We start from the raw sequence: 19,763 nt of genomic DNA on the forward strand, positions 1-19,763 counted from the left end.
CAGGGACACACACCGAGACAAACATCGACTGCAGCTGGAGGATCATCAACTCGGTGAAAGACGCGCTTTGGTCTGCCCGAAACTTGTTGGTCTTCCAGCACAAAGAGTTGTCCCCGACCGATTGTTGCGGACTGGCACAATCCAAAGTCCAGGACTACGTGCTGAGGGACGCACTAAAGCTTGGGGCAGCTGCCGCAAAGGCGCAATGGGGAAGGGTCGCTGTCTAAGACCTTTCTACCACAGCGCACCGAGAGACTGGGAACTGTTTAGAGCCCCTCGGGCTGTACAGATCAAAATGAAAGGCTGTAAATGATTGTAATATTGTTTGTACTGATGCACCTGGTGATACATTTTGTAAAAGTTTAACCTGGATTGTACCCTTGTAATGTTGTTTTTGAAATGGTTTTGAATGTGATTGAAGATTTTTTATGAATAAAGTATATTTTTACAATAAAAAAAAAAGGATTGTTTCTTGGCCTTTGATACTTACCTGGCAGGTGAGAGACCTTGATCACAGATTCTGCCAGGGAAAGGTAATTCAACAATGGTTATAACCAATCAAACCCCATACCATGGGGTACCTAACACCATCCGAGTCATGGTGAAGGGCAGTGAGGAAGGAGGAGCACCTATGGACTGGGCCTTCTTCACCAGGAGGATCCTGCTAAAGGTGTGTGGTTTTGAAGCTGAGGAGATCTACCGCCTGCAGAATTTCCCCAGCGCTGGATATTTTGACGTGACGTTCAAGCGGAGTGGCAGGCTGCGTCAAGCTCCTGAAGGTGTTCAAGGAGAAGAGTGACCTGCCGGAGATGAAGATCCTGATGGCGGAGCTGCTCTTTGCTCTGCCGTTGCAACGGGACCGTGTGGTGACGGTGCATCTTTACAACCCCTTCGTCCCTGTCGCCGACGTGCTCACCTTCCTCACCAGGTACTTCGATAAGGTTGGGAGCTGCACCGCGGTTAGAGACGATTTGGGGATCTGGAAATGCAAACGCCAGGTTAAGGTCAGGCACAAGACCGACGGTAAGGGAGCCATTTTCCACCCTCCTTCCAGATTCGCTATCGGGGGAAGCCGTGGCTACCTTGTCTACGCTGGGCAACCCAAACTTTGTCGCTCATGCGGCAAGTCTGGTCATGTGGCGGCCAACTGCAGCGCCGTCCTCTGCAAGAACTGCAAAAAGGAAGGGCACCAGACAAAAGACTGCAAACAGGCTAAGTGCTGCAACCTGTGTGGCGAGGCAGATCACCTCTATAGGACCTGCCCCAAATGCTGCCGTACTTATGCACAGACAGCCAAAGCCAATGAGGGGGAAGCAGAAGAAATGCTTCGTGCCACTCCAACCATCAAGGCCCCCAAGGAGAACAACGGGACAAAGGAGGACACAGAGAGAGACAAGGTGGAGGAAAAGAGTGAGGCAACAGATTTGCCTCTATCAACAGCACTGCCTGCTGAATCTCCCACTCCTCAGGAGAGCGAATCAATGGAGGAGGAGGAGGCAGCAGTGGGAAAGCAGCAGGGGGAGTGGCAGATGGTGAAGAGAGCCAAAAGGAAGAAGGGGCTAAGAAGGAACCAAGCCATTTCCCAGACAAGTGGCAAGAGGCGTCTCCCATCCGACACGGATAACAAGGGCAGCAGCTCTTCGGACGAAGAAGGGCCAGGGCGGCACCCACAGAAGAAGCAGCAAAGCTCTAGGGAGTTGGGGGACGAGACACCCGAGCTCCAGAACTTTGGAGAAAATGAGGAGACCAGCGCACCCCAACTTTGCCTACAACCCGAAGAGGCCAGCGCACCACAGCCCCAGGAATCTGGGAGCGGTGAAGTGCTCAGCGCACCCCAGCTCCGGGAAACCGGGAGCAGCAACGACCCAGAGGGGGAGAGGATTGGAGAAGCTTCTCCAACAGAGGACATTTCAAATCCCGTTCTCTACACGAACCCCCAGATGCCACCTGAGCGGAACATCTCCAATGGGGAGGTTCAGGACCATTTCCTCAGCCCATCCAAAGTGAAGCAATTTGAGCTCACTACAGGTATGAAGGAGCAGACTGAAGGTCTGGGACTCTCAGAGACAACAGGTTTGGTAAGAGAATAAATGCTTTGAAATGGGTTTAAAGATTGTATCCATAAATGTGCCAGGCATTAAATCTACTACGCAATGTGTTGCGACCTTGGACTACCTTGCCAAGGTCAAAGCTGACCTATTGTTTCTGCAGGAGTGTGCGATACCGCACCTCAGCTCCTACAGGCAATGGTCATGATGGTGGTCCCACGGGCCATCGATCTGGTCGGGCGGAAACGACTCTCGTTCCTCCGGCTTGGGTATTCTGCTGCGGAGAGGCAACTTCACTGTCTCCCAGGTTAAGGAGGTGGTGGGCGGGCGCCTCCTCATAGCAGACGTAATGTACAAGAATGCTCCACTCCGGTTAATTAACGTGTACGCCCCGTAACAAGGGGCCGAGCGGCTGGAGGTTTTTCAGCAGCTCCCACTGCTGCTGGCGACCTCCAGGCCGGTCATTCTGGGAGGTGACTTCAACTGCATCATCGATGCGGCTGGACGATCCAGCAGGGCCGACAGCAGATTGGACGCTACGTCCAGATCCCTGATGGAAACAGTTAAGGATGCCAAGCTGCATGACGTCTTCAGCAACCCTGCAGACGGAGCGCAGCGTAGATACACCTGGTCACGGCCAGACGGGTCCATCCGTTCCAGGATAGACTTCCTGTTTTGTCCCGAGCGTTCAGTCAGATCCACCGACGTCAAGCCGGTGTTCTTCTCTGACCACTGCCTCCTACTGGCTGACTGCCACTTAGAGAAGGACCAGAGGGTGGGCAGGGGGGCATGGAAGCTAAACGTGCAACTGCTGACCCCAGAGAACATTGAGGAGCTCAAGAGGGATTACAAATGTTGGAGAACCATGAAACCCCTCTTTGAGTCCCTGACACATTGGTGGGAAGCGATCAAGGGAAACATCAAGAGGTTTTTCATCCTCAAAGGCACCCAGAAATCTAGGAAGGAACAGAGGGAACTGTCTCGACTCCAGAAAAACATGCAGAATCTGCTCCAGCTGCAGTCGATGTCAAGGAGGAACTCCAAGAGGTGAAGAACCAGCAAGCCTCGCTCTTTGCCTCGGAGGCCTCCAAGATCATCTTCCGTTCCAGAGTCCGCTCCGTGGAACAGGATGAGACGTGCTCACGTTTCTTCTTCCAAAAGGTACACAGAGAGAGCTCTGTGATCAGCAGCCTGAAGGAAGAAGACGGCTCAGTAAAGTCATTGCAGTCCGACATTTTGAGGAGCAGCAAATCCTTTTATGCCGGATTGTATGACGTGAAGCCCACAGACAGCACGGCCTCCCAGTCCTTCCTGTCCTCTATCACGGAGGTCTTAGACGACAGTACACGGGAGAGCCTGGACAAACTGCTAACTCCTGACGAACTGACTAAGGCCCTTGAATCCTTTGAGAAGAGTAAGACTCCCGGAAGCGACGGCTTGCTGGCGGAGTTGTATTCAGCTCTGTGGGACTTGATCGGCCCAGACCTGCTAGAAGTGTACAAGAGTATGCTCCTGGCCGGCAGCACGTCAGAATCCATGAGGAAAGGCATCATCACCCTCATCTACAAGCACAAGGGGGAAAGGGAGGAAATTAAAAATTGGCGACCCATTTCACTGTTGAATGTGGACTATCAGATTCTGTCCAAGGTCATCGCCAATCGGGTCAAGTCCACTCTGGAATTGGTGATCCACCCTGACCAGACCTGCACTGTGCCGGGCAGCAAGATCTCTGACAGCCTCGTGCTGCTCAGGGATACGATTGCCTATGTACAGGACAGGGGTATGGACACCTGCCTCATCAGCCTGGATCAGGAGAAGGCCTTTGACAGAATATCGCACACCTACATGGTGGATGTGCTCTCCAAAATGGGGTTTGGGGAGGGAATTCGCAATTGGATCCAACTGCTCTACACTAACATCAGTAGGGCAGTCTCAATCAATGGGTGGGAATCAGATAGCTTTCCGATTAAATCTGGAGTCAGGCAGGGCTGTCCTCTCTCGCCTGTTCTTTTCGTGTGTTGCATAGAACCCTTTGCTGAGTCCATCAGGGAGGATCCGGGCATAAGAGGAGTGACGATCCCGGGCAGTGGAAGCACCCAGGTCAAAGCCTCCCTGTACATGGACGATGTTGCCGTCTTCTGCTCGGATCCGCTGTCGGTGCGCAGACTGATCCACATCTGCGACCAGTTCGAACTGGCCTCGGGAGCCAAGGTAAATCGCGGGAAGAGCGAGGCCATGTTCTTTGGGAACTGGGCTGACCGATCCTTTGTCCCCTTCACCGTCAGGGCTGACGGCCTGAAGGTGCTGGGGATATGGTTCGGAGGGACCGGAGCATGCATTAGAAACCGGAAGGAGTGAGTGTCTATGGTAAAAAGGAAACTGGGCACGTGGGAGCGATGCTCCCTCTCCATTGCGGGTAAGAACCCGGTCATCAGATGTGAGGCACTCTCGTTGTTGTTGTACGTGGCGCAGGTCTGGCCCATACCTCACTCCTGCGTGGTGGCGATCACCCGAGCCATCTTCCGCTTTATCTGGAGGTCGAAAATGGATCGTGTCCCTGTACAAGCCTCTAGATAAAGGGGGAAAAAACGTGCCCAACATCGCCCTCATACTGATGGCCACTTTTGTGTGCGGCTGCATCAAGCGGTGTGTAGGCCCTCAGTATGCAAACACCAAGTGTCACTACGTGCTGAGGTTCTACCTGTCCCCAGTGTTGCGAAGGATGGGTCTGGCCACGCTGCCACAGAATGCTCCAAGTAGTTGGACTGTGCCATACCACCTGTCCCTCGTGGAAAAATTTATGCAGAGAAACACCTTTGACCACAAGTCCATCAGGCAGTGGTCGGCATGTAACATCTTAGAGGCCCTGAGGGAAAAGGGGAGGGTAGATCCTGTGGGATGGTTCCCTGAGCAGACTGTCAAAGTCATTTGGCAGAATGCCTCATCGCCAGAACTTTCCAACAAGCACCAAGACGTAGCTTGGCTGGTGGTGAGAAAGGCCCTCCCTGTCAGATCCTTCCAACATGCCAGCACCCCCTCTGCACGTTGCCCTCGAGGTGGCTGTGGTGGGGAAGAGACTGTTGTTCACCTCCTGGTGGATTGTGCCTTTGCAAAGAAGGTCTGGAGAGAGATGCAGCGGTTTCTGTCAAGGTTCATCCCGAGCAGTTCTGTGACACAGGACTCTGTGCTCTACGAGCTGTTCCCAGTGACACACACCGAGTCAAACATCAACTGCAGCTGGAGGATCATCAACTCGGTGAAAGACGCTCTTTGGTCGGCCCGAAACTTGTTGGTCTTCCAGCGCAAAGAGTTGTCCCCGACCGAGTGTTGCAGACTGGCACATTCCAAAGTCCAGGACTACATGCTGAGGGACGCACTAAAGCTTGGGGCAGCCGCCGCAAAGGCGCAATGGGGAAGGGTCGCTGCCTAAGACCTTTCTGCCACAGTGCACCGAGGGACTGGGAACTGTTTAAATCCCCTCGGGCTGTACTGCTGAAAATGAATGTCTGCAAATGATTGTAATATTCATTTATTGTATTAATGCATTTCGTGATACACGTTGTAAAAGTTGAACCTGATTGTATTTTTGTGTTGGTGATTTTGAAATGGTTTGAAAAGTTGTTCAAGATATTTTGTGAATAAAGTATATTTTTGCAAAAGAAAAAGCTTCTTGGCCTTTGACTTTTCTGCCACAGTGCACCGAAGGACTGGGAACTGTGTAGAGCCCCTTGGGCGGTACAGCTCAAAATGAATATCCGAAAATGATTGTAATATTCATTGTTTGTACTGATGCACCTTGTGATACATGTTGTAAAAGTTGAACCTGATTGTACCTTTGTGATGGTGATTTTGAAATAGTTTGGAATGTGGTTGAAGATATTTTATGAATAAAGTATATTTTTGCAAAAAAAAAGCTTCTTGGCCTTTTGGCTCAAATCAAGTACAGTATCTGGGCAAGGGAGAGACCATGACCATGGTTGCTTCTGCATGTAAGTGTTTTGGTTATGGGTATCATTTCTTTTACTGGGAGTTTCAGCAAAGGCTTTTCTGTGGTTGTTTGTTTTCCTTTGAAGGGGCTTCAGTGCTGAACATTGGCAACTTAAAGAGGTGATGGCTGCAACCAGTCGAGCCCCAAACCAGGGGGTACATAACATCGTTAGGGTGGCGGGGAAAGACAGTGAAGGAGGTACACTCATTGACTGTGCCTTCTTCAATAAGAGAATCATTTTGGAGTCGTGTGGATTTGAAGCCACAGAGATCTACTGTCTGCAGGACTTCCCCAGCAGGACTTCCTCGCCAGGTACGTTGACAAAGTCAAAGACGTCTTCGGGATTTGGACCAGTAAACGCCAGGTCAAGGTCACACTCAAGGCAGATGCTAAGGAAGCCATCCTCCATCCTCCTTCCAGCTTCGCTATCAGGGAAGCCATGGCTACCTTATCTATGCTGGGCATATCATGTGGCAAATCTGGTCATGTGACAGCCCAGTGTTTGTAATGAACATTAAGTTAAGCAAGATAAAGATCTGCTCATGACTCATGACATCCCACACAGACCATGGATGAAGCTTGGAGTAGACCTCTACACTCTCACTGGAACTGATTATCTCGTCACAGTCGAATACTATTCAGACTACTGGGAGTTAGACCAGCTGACGTCAATAACTACCAGTGAGATTGTAGAACACCTGAAAGCACACGCCAGTCGACATGGCATTCCTGACATTGTGATGAGTGACAATGGTCCTCAATTCATGAGTGAAGAATTCAAACACTTGATGAATGATTGGGAAATTTGGCACCACACATCATCTCCACACTATCCCCAGTCAAATGGAAAGGCTGAGACAGTGGTGAAAACTGCCAAAGGGATCATCAAATAATTGACTAGACCCAACACAGATGTGTACAAGACAATCTTAGAGTGGAGAAACACACCTACTGAAGGCATGGAAAGTTGTCCAGTCCAGTAACTAATGTCACGCTGCACCCAAACTACTCTTCCAACAGCTAAAAAAACTACTGGGGCTGGAAGTATTAACAGAGAGTGAGTGACAAGATCAAAGTGAAACGACAGACAAATTTCACTTTGATAAAGCTGCCACACCGTTGCCAGAGCTGAGAGTTGGAGAGCCGGTCGGAGTGAAAACATTCAATGCACTCAACAGAAGTCAACTCACTTGGCAATTTGGGACCTGGGAAGAGAAGTTGTCACCTCGATCGTACACATTGAAAGTGAACAAGCAGCAGACACTGGATGAACAGCCAACAACAACTCACACACGTACCATAAGAAGAGCTGAACACTTTAAAGATTGTGTGTGGGGACAGATAATATTGGAACAGACTAGAAAGAACAAAGTTTTTTGTTGCTGCAGACTGAAGAAGAATCATATGGACTTTAAAAGTTAACTGTTTCTATCTCCACTGATGCCGACAGACCTGCTGAGCTTTGCCAGCATTTTCTCTTTTTATTAAACGTTCATTGCTCATGTGTGATAATTTTCTTTATGGATTATGTATGTTGAGTAACTTGCAAATGCTTCACTTTTTTGAAGTAGTACATCTAGTGGTGGGAGGGTGCACTGCAGCCCCACCAGCTTTACAATAGGGAGAGTCCTCCCGACACAGCACATCCAGTGGTGGGAGGGTGCACTGCAGCCCCGCCGGCTTTATAATCGGGAGAGTCCTCTGACACAGCACATCCAGTGGGGGGAGGATGCACTGCAATGTTAGTGGTAGCATCTTTCTGATGAGTTAAACCAAGGTCCCCATGTGCCATCTCAGGTGTATTAAAGAGATCCCATGACACTCCATCATAGAAAAGCAGGGGAGTTATGCCAAATGAAGGAAAAGAAGATAAAAACAAAAAACTACTGCGGATGCTGGAAATCCAAAACAAAATCAGAATTACCTGGAAAAACTCAGCAGGTCTGGCAGCATCGGCGGAGAAGAAAAGAGTTGACGTTTCGAGTCCTCATGACCCTTTGGCAGAACTGAAAAAGAGATGATTACAGAATTAAACCAATATATTAAAACACAAACATACATCCCAATACCAAATCCATCCTTTGACTTAGAACCAGATAACATCGATTGGACAAAAAGCACAACTAATTCCATCATCAGCAGTTGGATGGAATTTTTTTTTATTCTTTCAAGGGATTTGGGCCTCGCTAGCTAAACCAGTATTTAGCATTAGGCCATCCCTAATTGCCCTTGCCCAAAGGGCATTTAAGAGCCAACCACATTGCTGTGGGCCTGGAGTCACATGTTGGCCAGACCATGTAAGGGCGGCAGATTTCCTTCCCTAAAAGACATTAATGAACCAGATGTGTTATTACGACAATCAGCAATGGTTTAATGGTTATCATCAGACTTTTAATTCCTTATTTTTATTGAATTTGCTGTGGTGGCACTCGAACCCAGGTCCTCAGAGCATTACCTCTGGAACACTAGAACAGTGAGAATACCACTATGCCACCACCTCCCCCCAAAAGGAAGCCAAACCCTAGAAAAGGAGCCTCTAACTCCAAAGAAAACAATTATTAACATTGCCAAAACCCCACAATATTAAAAGAAAAAGTCCTAAACAGAGGTTTAACTTGTATTCCAGTCATAAAACAGCATAATATACAAATTCAAACAAACTTAGAAAAATTAAACTTACAGACTTTTTCGGTGACTCCATTTCAGATAGGCTACCCTTCACATGCAAATCAGATTGGATTCCACCAAAATTTAAAATAGACTCAAAAATATTTGATTTAATCAAAGCAACTCAGTTAGAAGTAGGGAGGATTCCCCCAGAGGAAGGATAAACAAAACCTCACGAGAAGAGAAAAACAAGTAATTAGGGAACTAAAAGCCACTACAAATTTATTACATAAGCAAAATACTTCAGATGCTGGAAATCTGAAATAAAAACAGAAAATGATGGAAAAACTGAGCAGGTCTGACAGCACCTGTGGAGAGAGAATCAGCGTTAATGTTTCGAGTCCGTATACCTCTTCTTCAGAGCCAAAGAGAAGTAGAAATTTGATGGAATTTATACTGTTTAAGGGGATGAAGCTGGATAGAAGGTTACCGATCAGTGGGGACTAAGGACAGATTAACAAAGGTGTCATGGCACAAGACAAAGGGAGTGTTAATGGTAGTGGCGAAGACTAAAGAAGGTGCTGATAGTAGCTTGTGTTCAACAACGTCAGACCATGAACTCTCTCCTCTATCTTCACCCTTTTTAAAAATTCATTTTTATTTACTTATTTTTACTTTTATTCATTGTTTTATCCCTTTTTCTATCCTTTTCCCCCCAAACACACCCCCCTGCCCCCACCACTCACCCCCAAATCACTTATCTGTGACTTATCCTATGTTGTTCTTTCACAGAGCACTGACCCTTGTTCTGCTATTCACATCCGCTGCTTTCTTACCTTTATGTTCTTCAGCCCTTACCACTACCATTAACACTCCCTTTGTCTTGTACCCATGACATCATTGTCAATCTCTCATCAGTCCCCACCTATCACTGACCTTCTATCCAGCTTCACCTACTCCACCCCTTTAAACAGTATAAATTCCATCACATTTCTACTTCTCTTTAGCTCTGAAGATGAGTAATATCAACTTTAAATGTTAACTCTGTTTTTCTCTCCACAGATGCTGTGAGACCTGCTGAGTTTTTCCAGCATCTTCTGTTTTGATTTCAGAATTAATATAAAATTGGCTGACAAAGTGTTATATATTGTTGTATTGTCTGTAAATATCTGTAAGGAGCTAGGAACAAATTAGCTAGGAACTAATTGTTATATGTAAGTGTTCCAGGAGGCCACATTTTAAGCTGTACTAATAACTGATGTAATATGCAACAGAAGCAGTTCAAACCGGCCCTTCTTTTGTACAAGGCAGCATGGAAAGTTAAAGATAAAGAGTTCTGACCTTTCCAAGCTTAAAGTGTGGTTATTACCAACACCTGGGAACCAAAAGACAAGAACACTTAGCACAAAGGTAGTATGATTGTTAGCAGGGATCAGCAGCAATACCTTTTTGGAGCTTACAGGCAACTGAACAGTACCGATTACTGCACCATGTTAACTAAACCCATATATCAAGAGACACAAAAAGAAGCTACAGACATACTGTCACAATGTAAGGGTTCCAAATCCATCAATTAGAAACTGATGGGATACCTAAGGGGAGAGCAGCCACAACCTGGGAAATTTTACATACTTCCGAAAGTACGTAAACACCCAGACACATGGATAATACTAGGAAGAATACCTCCAATTCGATCTATTGTTTCAGATTGTGGTAGTAAACCATAAAAAATAGCAGAATACGCTGATTCATTTTTAAATCCCTTGGCTCAAAAACACCTGACTTATATTAAAGCTACATATCATTACACAGAAATAGTTAATTCACTGAGCATAACCCCTGATAACATAATCTTCACAGTCAATATGGAGAGTTTATGCACTAATATAGAGATAGAGGTATTCACTGACCATAGCCCACCTGATGACATATTCTTCACAACGGATATGGAGAGCTTGTACACTAATGTAGAGATTGGTAGAGCTATTCTGTCCATCTAAAACATCTTCAAGAAATTCCCATAACTGGATAGACCGGATGAAGCAACAATCCAATGATTACATCTGGGATTAACTAATAGCGATTTTGAATTCAATAAGGAAGATTATCTTCGAATCAAGGGTAGAGTGAAGGGTAAAAAAAACTCCACTGTCCTACATCAGTATGGCGGAATGGGAAAAAAGTGTTTTTAAAAATGTCCCAAGAAACCATGACGTTATTATGGATTTCTGGATGATGTATGGGGAGTTTGATCCCATACCGAGCCAGAATTTGAGGGTTTTGTACAAATTCTGAGTAATCACCATCCCTCTATAAAGATCAAAGTCACAACCAATAAAGAAAAAGTCGGTTTCCCAGACACCACATGTGCTCAAACTGGAACAAGAAGGTAACAAACACAAATCAGCAACAAAAGTTATCTTTAAAACAACAGATACACATACAGCTTGGCATTTCCAAAGCCACCATTCTAAACATACTTTCCATGGATTAATTAAATCACAACTGATGCGATTTCACTACATTTGCACAAAAAAGACAGATTGTGACCTTGCGGTTAATACCTTATTTGCTGCATTCAGACTAAGAGGAGACACAAAAAGGTTCCTCAGCCACATTAAATCCAATTTTGGAGTAGATTAGACAACCATCCAAGATTAAATAAATTAGGCCCCAAAATACCACTTATTGCAAGATATTGCAAAAAGACCCAACACATAAATAGAATGATTAAAAATAGTGCTGAAAAATTAAAGGAAGGAATAGCCTCATTAAGCTATTATAACATAAGAACAGCCTTTCAAAGAAACAAGGATTAAAAAGATGTTTTGATTTGAAGCAAGACACAGAGCACTCCCCCAAATTATGGGAGTAAAGGCTGTTTAACATGCAAGCACTTAAAAGTCCCTAAAACAAGACAAAATTCCAACACAGGAAAGACTGCCCTTATAAATCACAGAGTAACGTGTCAGCAACAAAATGCAGTCTACGCAAAACAATGCAAAATCCTATACATTGGTGAAACAGGAAACACTTTAAGAACTAGACTCACAGGTCATCTTAGTGAAATTAAAACCGTAAAAAAAATAAAACGATCAACAAACATTTTACAGAAAATGGACTGGACTCATTGGAAATTATAGGTTTAGAAACAAATAAAAAATGGTCTACATTGCAAAGGATGAAGAAAGAACATCAGTGGATTTCAAATTTAGCTACAATGTCACCAAATGGTTTAAGTTAAAAATATTGAATAACAATATGGAGACATAGAAAAATTAATATTTTGTAATAAGTATCTGTTACCTAATGAATGAAAAACCTAATCCACATCCAAAAATAGACAAGATAAACCTTACTAAAACTTCCTTCAAATTATTATGTAATTGTAGTTTCTGCCCCCATTTGAAACCAGACAAATACACATAACAAGATCCCAACTTCCATCTAACTGAACTTAGCTCACACATGTAACATTATCCCAGTTTCTCAACGACACACTCCACCAAACAAACACATTTAACAGAATTACAGCCTCAACTCTATTCTGAAACCTCCAAAGACAGAAAATCCCAATTGCTGCTCGATCAACAAACATAGACACACACAGCAAAATCCCAACAATCATTCCCATAATCAAGCAAAAATACACATATACACTGACACGATGATGTGACTCGTGCATGAATGATATCAATCTGTAATTGCATCAGCTGATCAAACATATTGAACCGTTTAAAAAGGACTTCTAAAAGCAAGGTTAGACATTGACTTAAGGTGGCCTACACAAATCGACTGACATCTGGTGTTGCAAGTTGGCAAGTTTTCTGGAAAGTTCCAATGTGAATTACAATTCAGACATATCCAGATATCATCATGCAATTTCACACCTATTGATGTCAAGAACTACTTCATAAGGATTTACTGAAAACAGTTTTGGACCTCATATTTGCATTTCTCTAAGGCTGCTTCTCCATCAGAAACAGAAAGCCTACTAGGACAATAGCTACATGGTAAGATGTTTTTCCTATCTTTTCAAGATGGCTAATGGATATTCAGGGGTTAATGGCTGGGACTTTATAGAATCAAAACAAAAACCAGAGTTTGGTCAGACATCAGCTAAGTAAACACCTCTGAAATCATTATGAGGAGAGAGAGAGGTCATGAGACTGAAGTATAACATTTTTTGAAATCTCTTTAATACAGCACAGAGGCTGCTAAAACAGGGGTAGTCTGGAAAAGCTGCCAATGAAGAGTAAAAGCTCCCTCCTCTTCTCTCCCAAGTTAAGACCCTATATCTTACAGTTTAAAAAATCCAGCACAGAGATAGTGAATTTCCATCAAAAGGAACTTCATGTGCAAAAATGATTGACTTCTGGAAAAGACGGATTATGTTTTAAAAAGAGAAATTGTCTCTGGAAATCGCAGTTACATATGGGCTTCCACTGCTGGAGCTTCAAGATCACTATGAAAAATTTCTGCCACAGCCACAGATACCAGCAAAGGGCTCTCAGTTTTTTTTAAACTTTCAACATTGATCTTTAATTTGGCTAAGAATGTAAGAACCTGAGTTTAACTTGTAAATTTTGTACACAGGTATGTTTGTGTTTGCGAATGTGGAATGCAAAGGTTGAGACACGGGTTTACCTTTTTAAACACTTATATATCTATGCCTGGGTGGATTTTTAACTCAATTAAAAATGAACCCCTTTTTTGTGTTAAACTCAAGAAAGCCTCCCAGACTGGCTCCTTTGCAATCAGCATGTAAATGGTTAAGCACAGGCCATGAGTTATCCTTCTAAATTCACAAAAAAACACCTGTTACAGTGAGACTTGGGAGTGATATGATCAGGAAGTTAATTTTTACCCCTCTTCATGTGGCCATAACAGAAATCTGGGTGCTATCATTTGGATTTTGAATCTGCAGACGACCAGAGCAATTTGAATCCACAGACAAGGAGAATAATTAGAAGTGGGAACTAATTCGCTGATCTATTTAGTAGACACCTTCATTGCATATTTAAATAGGGACCAGGGAATTTTTCCAAATATACCAAAATAAATGAGGGTGATGCCCCACTCAGTTGAAGAGCCTCAGGGAAGTACAGAAGGAGCTGAGCATCTACTTGGGGAAGCAGTGTTCCTGGGTTCGTGGAAAAGGTTAGGGAAATGGCCATTCCCAAAACTTCTTTTGAGAAACTACCCCAAAGCACCCCAAATGCTTGTGGAGATCACAAGGGGAATAGCAGTGAAACCCATGCAAGGTTAACCACTGGTGAGCAAAATGAAACAGAACAAATTTTAAACATCAATCGGGACAGCACTGATGGAAAATTCACTGAAAGTGAAGTGCTGCGCACTAATCCAGAATCCTCCTGACAAAATTACCCACCATGCCAAAGGAATAAAACAATTTCAGAGCCCTAGTGCAAGCTGAATCTTTTCAAATGTAGACAGGTTTTGTTTGTAACCAACCACCTGAAAAGGAAAAGCATAGTAAGAGCGTGTTATCCAGAGTCTAACACAGTTTAGGGTAATCTGGGTATCAAGACCACAGTAGCGCAGAACAGATGGAATTAGATGAAGAGTGTGAATGAGTGTGCATTTGTTGTTTTAATTCTCTTGATAGTTAGATGTCTGTAATGAAATACTCATTGGAATTTATTCCTCTTGAGATGAAGGTTTCACGATGATGTGACTTGTGCATGAGTGATATCAATCTGCAATTTCATCAGCTGACCAAACATATACTGAACTGTTCTAAAAGGACTTTTTTTAAAAGCAAGAAATAACATCGACTAAAGATGACTGCCACAAGTCACCTGATGTCTGGTATTGCCAGTGACCAGTTTCTGGAAAGTTCCAATGTGAAATACAATTTAGACATGCCACAACATTTCCTTCTCTGGAATTTCACACCTGAGGATGTCAAGAACTACTTCAAAACAATTTCCTGAAATGGATGGATATAATATTTGCATTTCCATAAGATTATCACTCCAGCGGAAACAGAGAGTTTGCTAAAACAATAATTACATGATCTCATCAAGATAGATGATGACTCATTCAGGGGGTTAATGGCTGGGACATTACAGAATCTAATCACCCCAGTCATGAAGCAAAGTTGGTTCAGACATCAGATAAATAAACCCCTTCTGAAATCATTCTGGGGAAAGAGAGGTCATTGTGACTGAAGTAACCATTTTGAAATTGCATTAAGACAACACTCAAGCTGCTAAAGTAGGAACTATTGAGCAGTCTGAAGAATCTGCCAAAGGGCAGATCTCCCCACAAATCCAGAGTTAACCCCCACATATCCAGAGTCAACCCCCACATATCCAGAGTCAACCCCCACATATCCAGAGTCAACCCCCACATATCCAGAGTCAACCCCACACACACATCCAGAGTCAATCCCCCCAAATGCAGGGTCAATCCCCCCACAAATCCAGAGTCAATTCCCCCCCAAATCCAGAGTCAATCCCCCCTACAAATCCAGAGTCAATCCCCCCCACCGCCCCCCCCCCCCAACCCCCCCGCAATCTAGAGTCAATTCCCTTACAAATCCAGAGTCAATGCCCCCCAAATCCAGAGTAATTCCCCTGAAATTCAGTCAATCCCCCAAATCCACAGTCAATTTCCCCCACAAATCCAGGGTCAATCCCCCAGACTGGGATTAAAGCTGGAATAGGCAGATTTCTGGTCTCCCAGGGGATCAGGAATATGGGGAGCGTGTGGAAAAGTGGAGTTGAAACTCAAGGTCAGCCATGATTGTAAGAAATGGTGGGACAAGTTCAATGGGCTGAATGGCCTACTCCTCCTACTTTTGTGTTCCTGAGGGGCAGGACATTTTGAAGGGGCAGGAAGTTGAACACTCAAACGCCATGGGACCCAGTGACAGGGGAAGGAAAAGGGCTGACATCCTATCGTCAAAAACTTTAGGAATTTGCAAGAAATTAAAGATGAGGGAATAATCTCGGGATTACTTCCCATGCCGGGCAATAGCTGGGAGAGGAATATGAGTACACGGCAGATTCACATGGAGTTGAAGAATTGCTGCAGGAAGGAAGGTGTCAGGTTCCTGGATCAGGAGGGACCTGTTCAAATGAACGGGTTGCACCTCAACAGAGCTCGGACCAAGGAGCTCGCGAGTAGGTTAGCTGGTGTTATGGGGGAGGGTTCAAATTAATTTGACAGGGCGATGGGTAAATTATTGCTCCTTCCACCGGGATCACTGAAAGAAACATTTCCCTTTATTCAAGTTGACTTTCCAATAGTTGTTACATTGAAATGCGGTTTTAATGACACCAGAAGCTGGGAATGATACACGACATGTCACCCAATGTTAAGGTCAGCCTGACACTGCTCCCTCCCCACTCTCTTATTATTTTACAGAAGCTGCACAGATTCCCACATGTGCCATGAGGCACTTTACAATCAGATTCAATCATCCTGGGGTTTTTTTGGGGGTCTTGCTGTTTCCTCCAGGATCTGTGACAATTCCCTTGTGTTCAACTCTCAGCTGCAGGTACCACCCAGCTCGGCTTCACCCGGCACATCGGCGCCCGGCTCGGCTTCACCCGGCACATCGGCGCCCGGCTCGGCTTCACCCGGCACATCGGCGCCCGGCTCGGCTTCACCCGGCACCCGGCTCGGCTTCACCCGGCACATCGGCGCCCGGCTCGGCTTCACCCGGCACATCCGCGCCCGGCTCGGCTTCACCCGGCACATCCGCGCCTGGCTCGGCTTCACCCGGCACATCCGCGCCCGGCTCGGCTTCACCCGGCACATCTGCGCCCGGCTCGGCTTCACCCGGCACATCCGCGCCCGGCTCGGCTTCACCCGGCACATCCGCGCCCGGCTCAGCTTCACCCGGCACATCCGCGCCCGGCTTGGCTTCACCCAGCGTGTCTGCGTCTGAATATCACATTCATCCCACATTTATACCGTTCCTTTCACATAGTGTAAAACATCCCAAGGTGCTTCACAGAAGCAATGACCCTGAGCCAGATAAGAAGATATGAGGATGTTGAACCGAGGCCCCTCTCAGGAGGACGTAAAAGATCCCACAGACTCTATTTTGAAGGAGAGCAGGGGAACTCTCCCCAGTGTCCTGGCCAATATTTCACTCTCAGCCAATCTCACTGAAAACAGATCGTCTCTGGTCATTATCACATTGCTGGTTGTGGAGGCTGACTGCACACAGAGACATCCTGAGGTCATGAAAGGCGCTATGTAAATGCAAATTCTGTCAGCTGCAGCCCAGTTACTGTGGTTAGCAGCAACAGCATCAAGTCTTCTCCATTTCCATAATTAACAAGCTTCAATCCTGAATCTGATTAACATCAACGATAACTGCAGAATCGGAGCAGTGCAGTCACGTGTGAACTCGCTGGTGTCTCAACAAGTGGGATGATTGTGTGAATCCTTTCCCACACACAGAACAGGTGAATGGCCTCTCTCCCGTGTGAACTCGCTGGTGTCTCAGCAGGTGGGATGATTGTGTGAATCCCTTCCCACACACGGAGCAGGTAAATGACCTCTCTCCGGTGTGAAGTCGCTGGTGGCTCAGCAAGTTCCCTGATCGAGTGAATGCCTTCCCATACGTGGAACAGGTGAATGGCCTTTCCCTGGTGTGAACTCGCTGGTGGCTCAGCATGTTGGATGAGCGATTAAAACTCTTCCCACACATGGAGCAGGTGAACGGCCTCTCCCTAGTGTGAACTAGCTGGTGTCTCAGCAGGTGGGATGACTCAGTAAACCTCTTCCCACACACAGAGCAGGTGTACGGTCTCTCCTCAGTGTGAAGGTGCTGATGTTTCTTCAGTTCCTCGGTGCTTTAGAAGTTCTTCTCCCAGTCAGAGTATTGAAAAGCTCTCTCACTGCTGTGCTGTCGTTTATGCCTCCACAGGTGGGATAACTGGTTAAACCTCTTCCCACAGTGAGAGCAGGTGAACGGTTTACCCTGGTGTGAACTCGCTGGTGTCTCAGCAGGTCAGAGTTCTGTTTGAATCCTCTCCCACATGTGGAGCACCTGAATCGCCTCGCTCCAGTGTGGGTTAGCTGGTGTCTCTGCAGGTGGGATGATTGTGTGAATCCCTTCCCACACACGGAGCAGGTGAACGGTGTCTCCTCAGTGTGAATAAGCTGATGCCTCACCATGATGGACAACTGACTGAATCCCTTCCCACACACGGAGCAGGTGAACGGTCTCTCCCCGGTATGAACTCGTTGGTGTCTCAGCAGGACTGATGATTCAGCGAATCCCTTCCCACACACGGAGCAGGTGAAGGGCCTCTCCCCAGTGTGAACTCGCTGGTGTCTCAGCAGGGTCGATGACTTGGCGAATCTCTTTTCACACACGGAGCGGGTGAACGTCCTCTCCCCAGTGTGAACCCGCTGGTGTGTCATCACATGGGATGACTGATTAAATCTCTTCCCGCATTGAGAGCAGGTGAATGGTCTCTCCCCGCTGTGAACTCGCTTGTGTCTCAGCAGGGCTGATGATTCAGAAAATCCCTTTCCACAGTGAGAGCAGGTGAACGGCCTCTCCCCAGTGTGAACTCGCTGGTGTGTCAGCAGGTGGGATGACTTATTAAATCCCTTCCCACAGTGAGAGCAGGTGAAGGGTTTATCCCGGCTGTGAACTCGCTCGTGTCTCAACATGTTTGAAAATCGACTGAATCCCTTTTCACAACGGGGCAGGTGAACAGCCTTTCCCCAGGTGTGACCGTATCAATAAGTTTCCAGATTAGAGCGATAACTGAACCCCTTTCTGCCGTCCCCACATTGTCCACACAGACTCTCCCAGTTTTGTTTGAGTTGAACCTCCCTAGGTCGGTCAGTCAGTCGAATCCACACACAACACGGAACACGTGTACGGTCTGTCCGAGCTGCAAGTTCTGCTTTCCCCTTACAAATTGTTGATGATCTTCAGGTCCTGAGGAATCGAGTGACTTTGTCAGACTGACACAATATCAGGTCCGAGCTTCCCGTCCACAAACCCTCTCCCTATAAAACAAGTTTACAATTACCAGAAAAAAAGGAGAAATTCAGGATTGACAGTTTTCCAGCTTTACGTAATTTTTGTTCCTCCAATACCTGCTCTCCCTCCTGTGTTGAAATCAGTCTCTCTCACAGTGTCACTGTCCTTTTAAATCACGTGTCTCTTTAAATATGTAGATCACCGGGCGCATTCTCACACCAAGGAGGCTGACACTGCGCCTGCATGTTCGACTCCAGGGGCAAGGTAAGCGCTGAGGAACAGAATAGCTGCGGAAAATTAGTTTTCTCCCCCACACCCGAGGGAGTGACCTGGGTGGATAGGAATAGGGGGTGAAGAATGGGGCGGAGGCGTAAAGAGAAAGGGAATCGAATAAAACACAAACCCATGGACCCCAACAGGAGGTAACGCGGACACCGAGTGCAGCCGTGCTCGGAAGTTCGGAGCACGTGATTTCAGGGGGTGGAGACGGGGCCTAGGAAGTGACGAGCACGCCGACCATGAGTGAGGGAGACACCGAATCAGAACTATGCTGCATTCGCACAGGCGCCTGCTCAGAAATCAGCGACACCCCTGAACAAGAGACGGAGGGAGAGAGAAAGAGAGAGACGCAGACAAACACACCCAGTCCGCGGTGCCTGATGGGAGTTGTAGTTCTGACGCGCGCAGCGGCGGTTGGCGCCCAGCGTTCGGGAGTTCGAATCTGAGAAAGCGCGAGCCCGAGCGTTGGGCGGGGCTGGAATTGGAGGTGCGCACCTGCAAATCTCAGCCCCAGGCAGCGGGAACCAGGATCCCAGCCGTTTAACCCCCCCCTCTACCCCCCCATCCTCCCCTCCTCCTTCGACCCCATCCCTCCCTGTTCCCCCTCTGGTTTTGAATCCATCTTCCTTACTGTTGGTGAAGGGCCTGTCCTCCATTTAGCCCCTGCCCCAGTTATATACAAACAAGGAGCAGGAATAGGCCATTCAGCCCCTCGAGCCTGCTCTGCCATTTAATAAGATTGTGGCTGATCTGATAGTGACCAGAAATCTGCATCCCACCTACCACTGATAACCTATCACCCCTTTGCTTACCAACAATCTATCCACCTCTGCCTTAAACATATTCAAAGACTCTC

At 46.4% G+C, this 19,763-nt stretch overlaps 3 protein-coding genes and 1 pseudogene across 4 annotated transcripts in view; 2 read left to right on the forward strand and 2 right to left on the reverse strand.

Annotated features, from left to right (window-relative positions):
• The window catches only part of LOC144695222 (uncharacterized), a 579,912-nt gene that overhangs the window by 150,185 nt on the left and 409,964 nt on the right, over window positions 1–19,763 (reverse strand). The window lies entirely within an intron of this gene.
• LOC144695213 (uncharacterized) overlaps window positions 1–19,763 on the forward strand; it is a 288,845-nt gene that overhangs the window by 128,074 nt on the left and 141,008 nt on the right. The gene's annotated exons all lie outside the window — the stretch shown is intronic.
• The window catches only part of LOC144695171 (uncharacterized), a 93,116-nt pseudogene that overhangs the window by 58,848 nt on the left and 14,505 nt on the right, over window positions 1–19,763 (forward strand). The window contains exons 8-9 of the transcript XR_013579896.1: window positions 6,122–6,389; window positions 16,166–16,558. The product of XR_013579896.1 is annotated as an uncharacterized LOC144695171 (transcript). The remainder of the gene's footprint in view (window positions 1–6,121; window positions 6,390–16,165; window positions 16,559–19,763) is intronic.
• On the reverse strand, window positions 17,022–19,091 carry LOC144695261 (uncharacterized). The gene is made up of 2 exons (XM_078566169.1): window positions 18,745–19,091; window positions 17,022–18,654 (listed from the first exon to the last, which is right to left on the reverse strand). Exon 2 carries the CDS (start codon window positions 18,307–18,309, stop codon window positions 17,467–17,469), a length of 843 nt encoding a protein of 280 aa, XP_078422295.1. The 5' UTR covers window positions 18,310–18,654; window positions 18,745–19,091; the 3' UTR covers window positions 17,022–17,466.

Source organism: Cetorhinus maximus, chromosome 21 (assembly GCF_964194155.1).
Source record: "Cetorhinus maximus chromosome 21, sCetMax3.hap1.1, whole genome shotgun sequence".
Taxonomy (NCBI): domain Eukaryota; kingdom Metazoa; phylum Chordata; class Chondrichthyes; order Lamniformes; family Cetorhinidae; genus Cetorhinus; species Cetorhinus maximus.

What these genes read in the sequence shown, in the direction of transcription:
- LOC144695261 (XM_078566169.1), bottom strand. Translation starts at nt 18,309, where the DNA reads ATGTTGAGACACGAGCGAGTTCACAGCCGGGATAAACCCTTCACCTGC.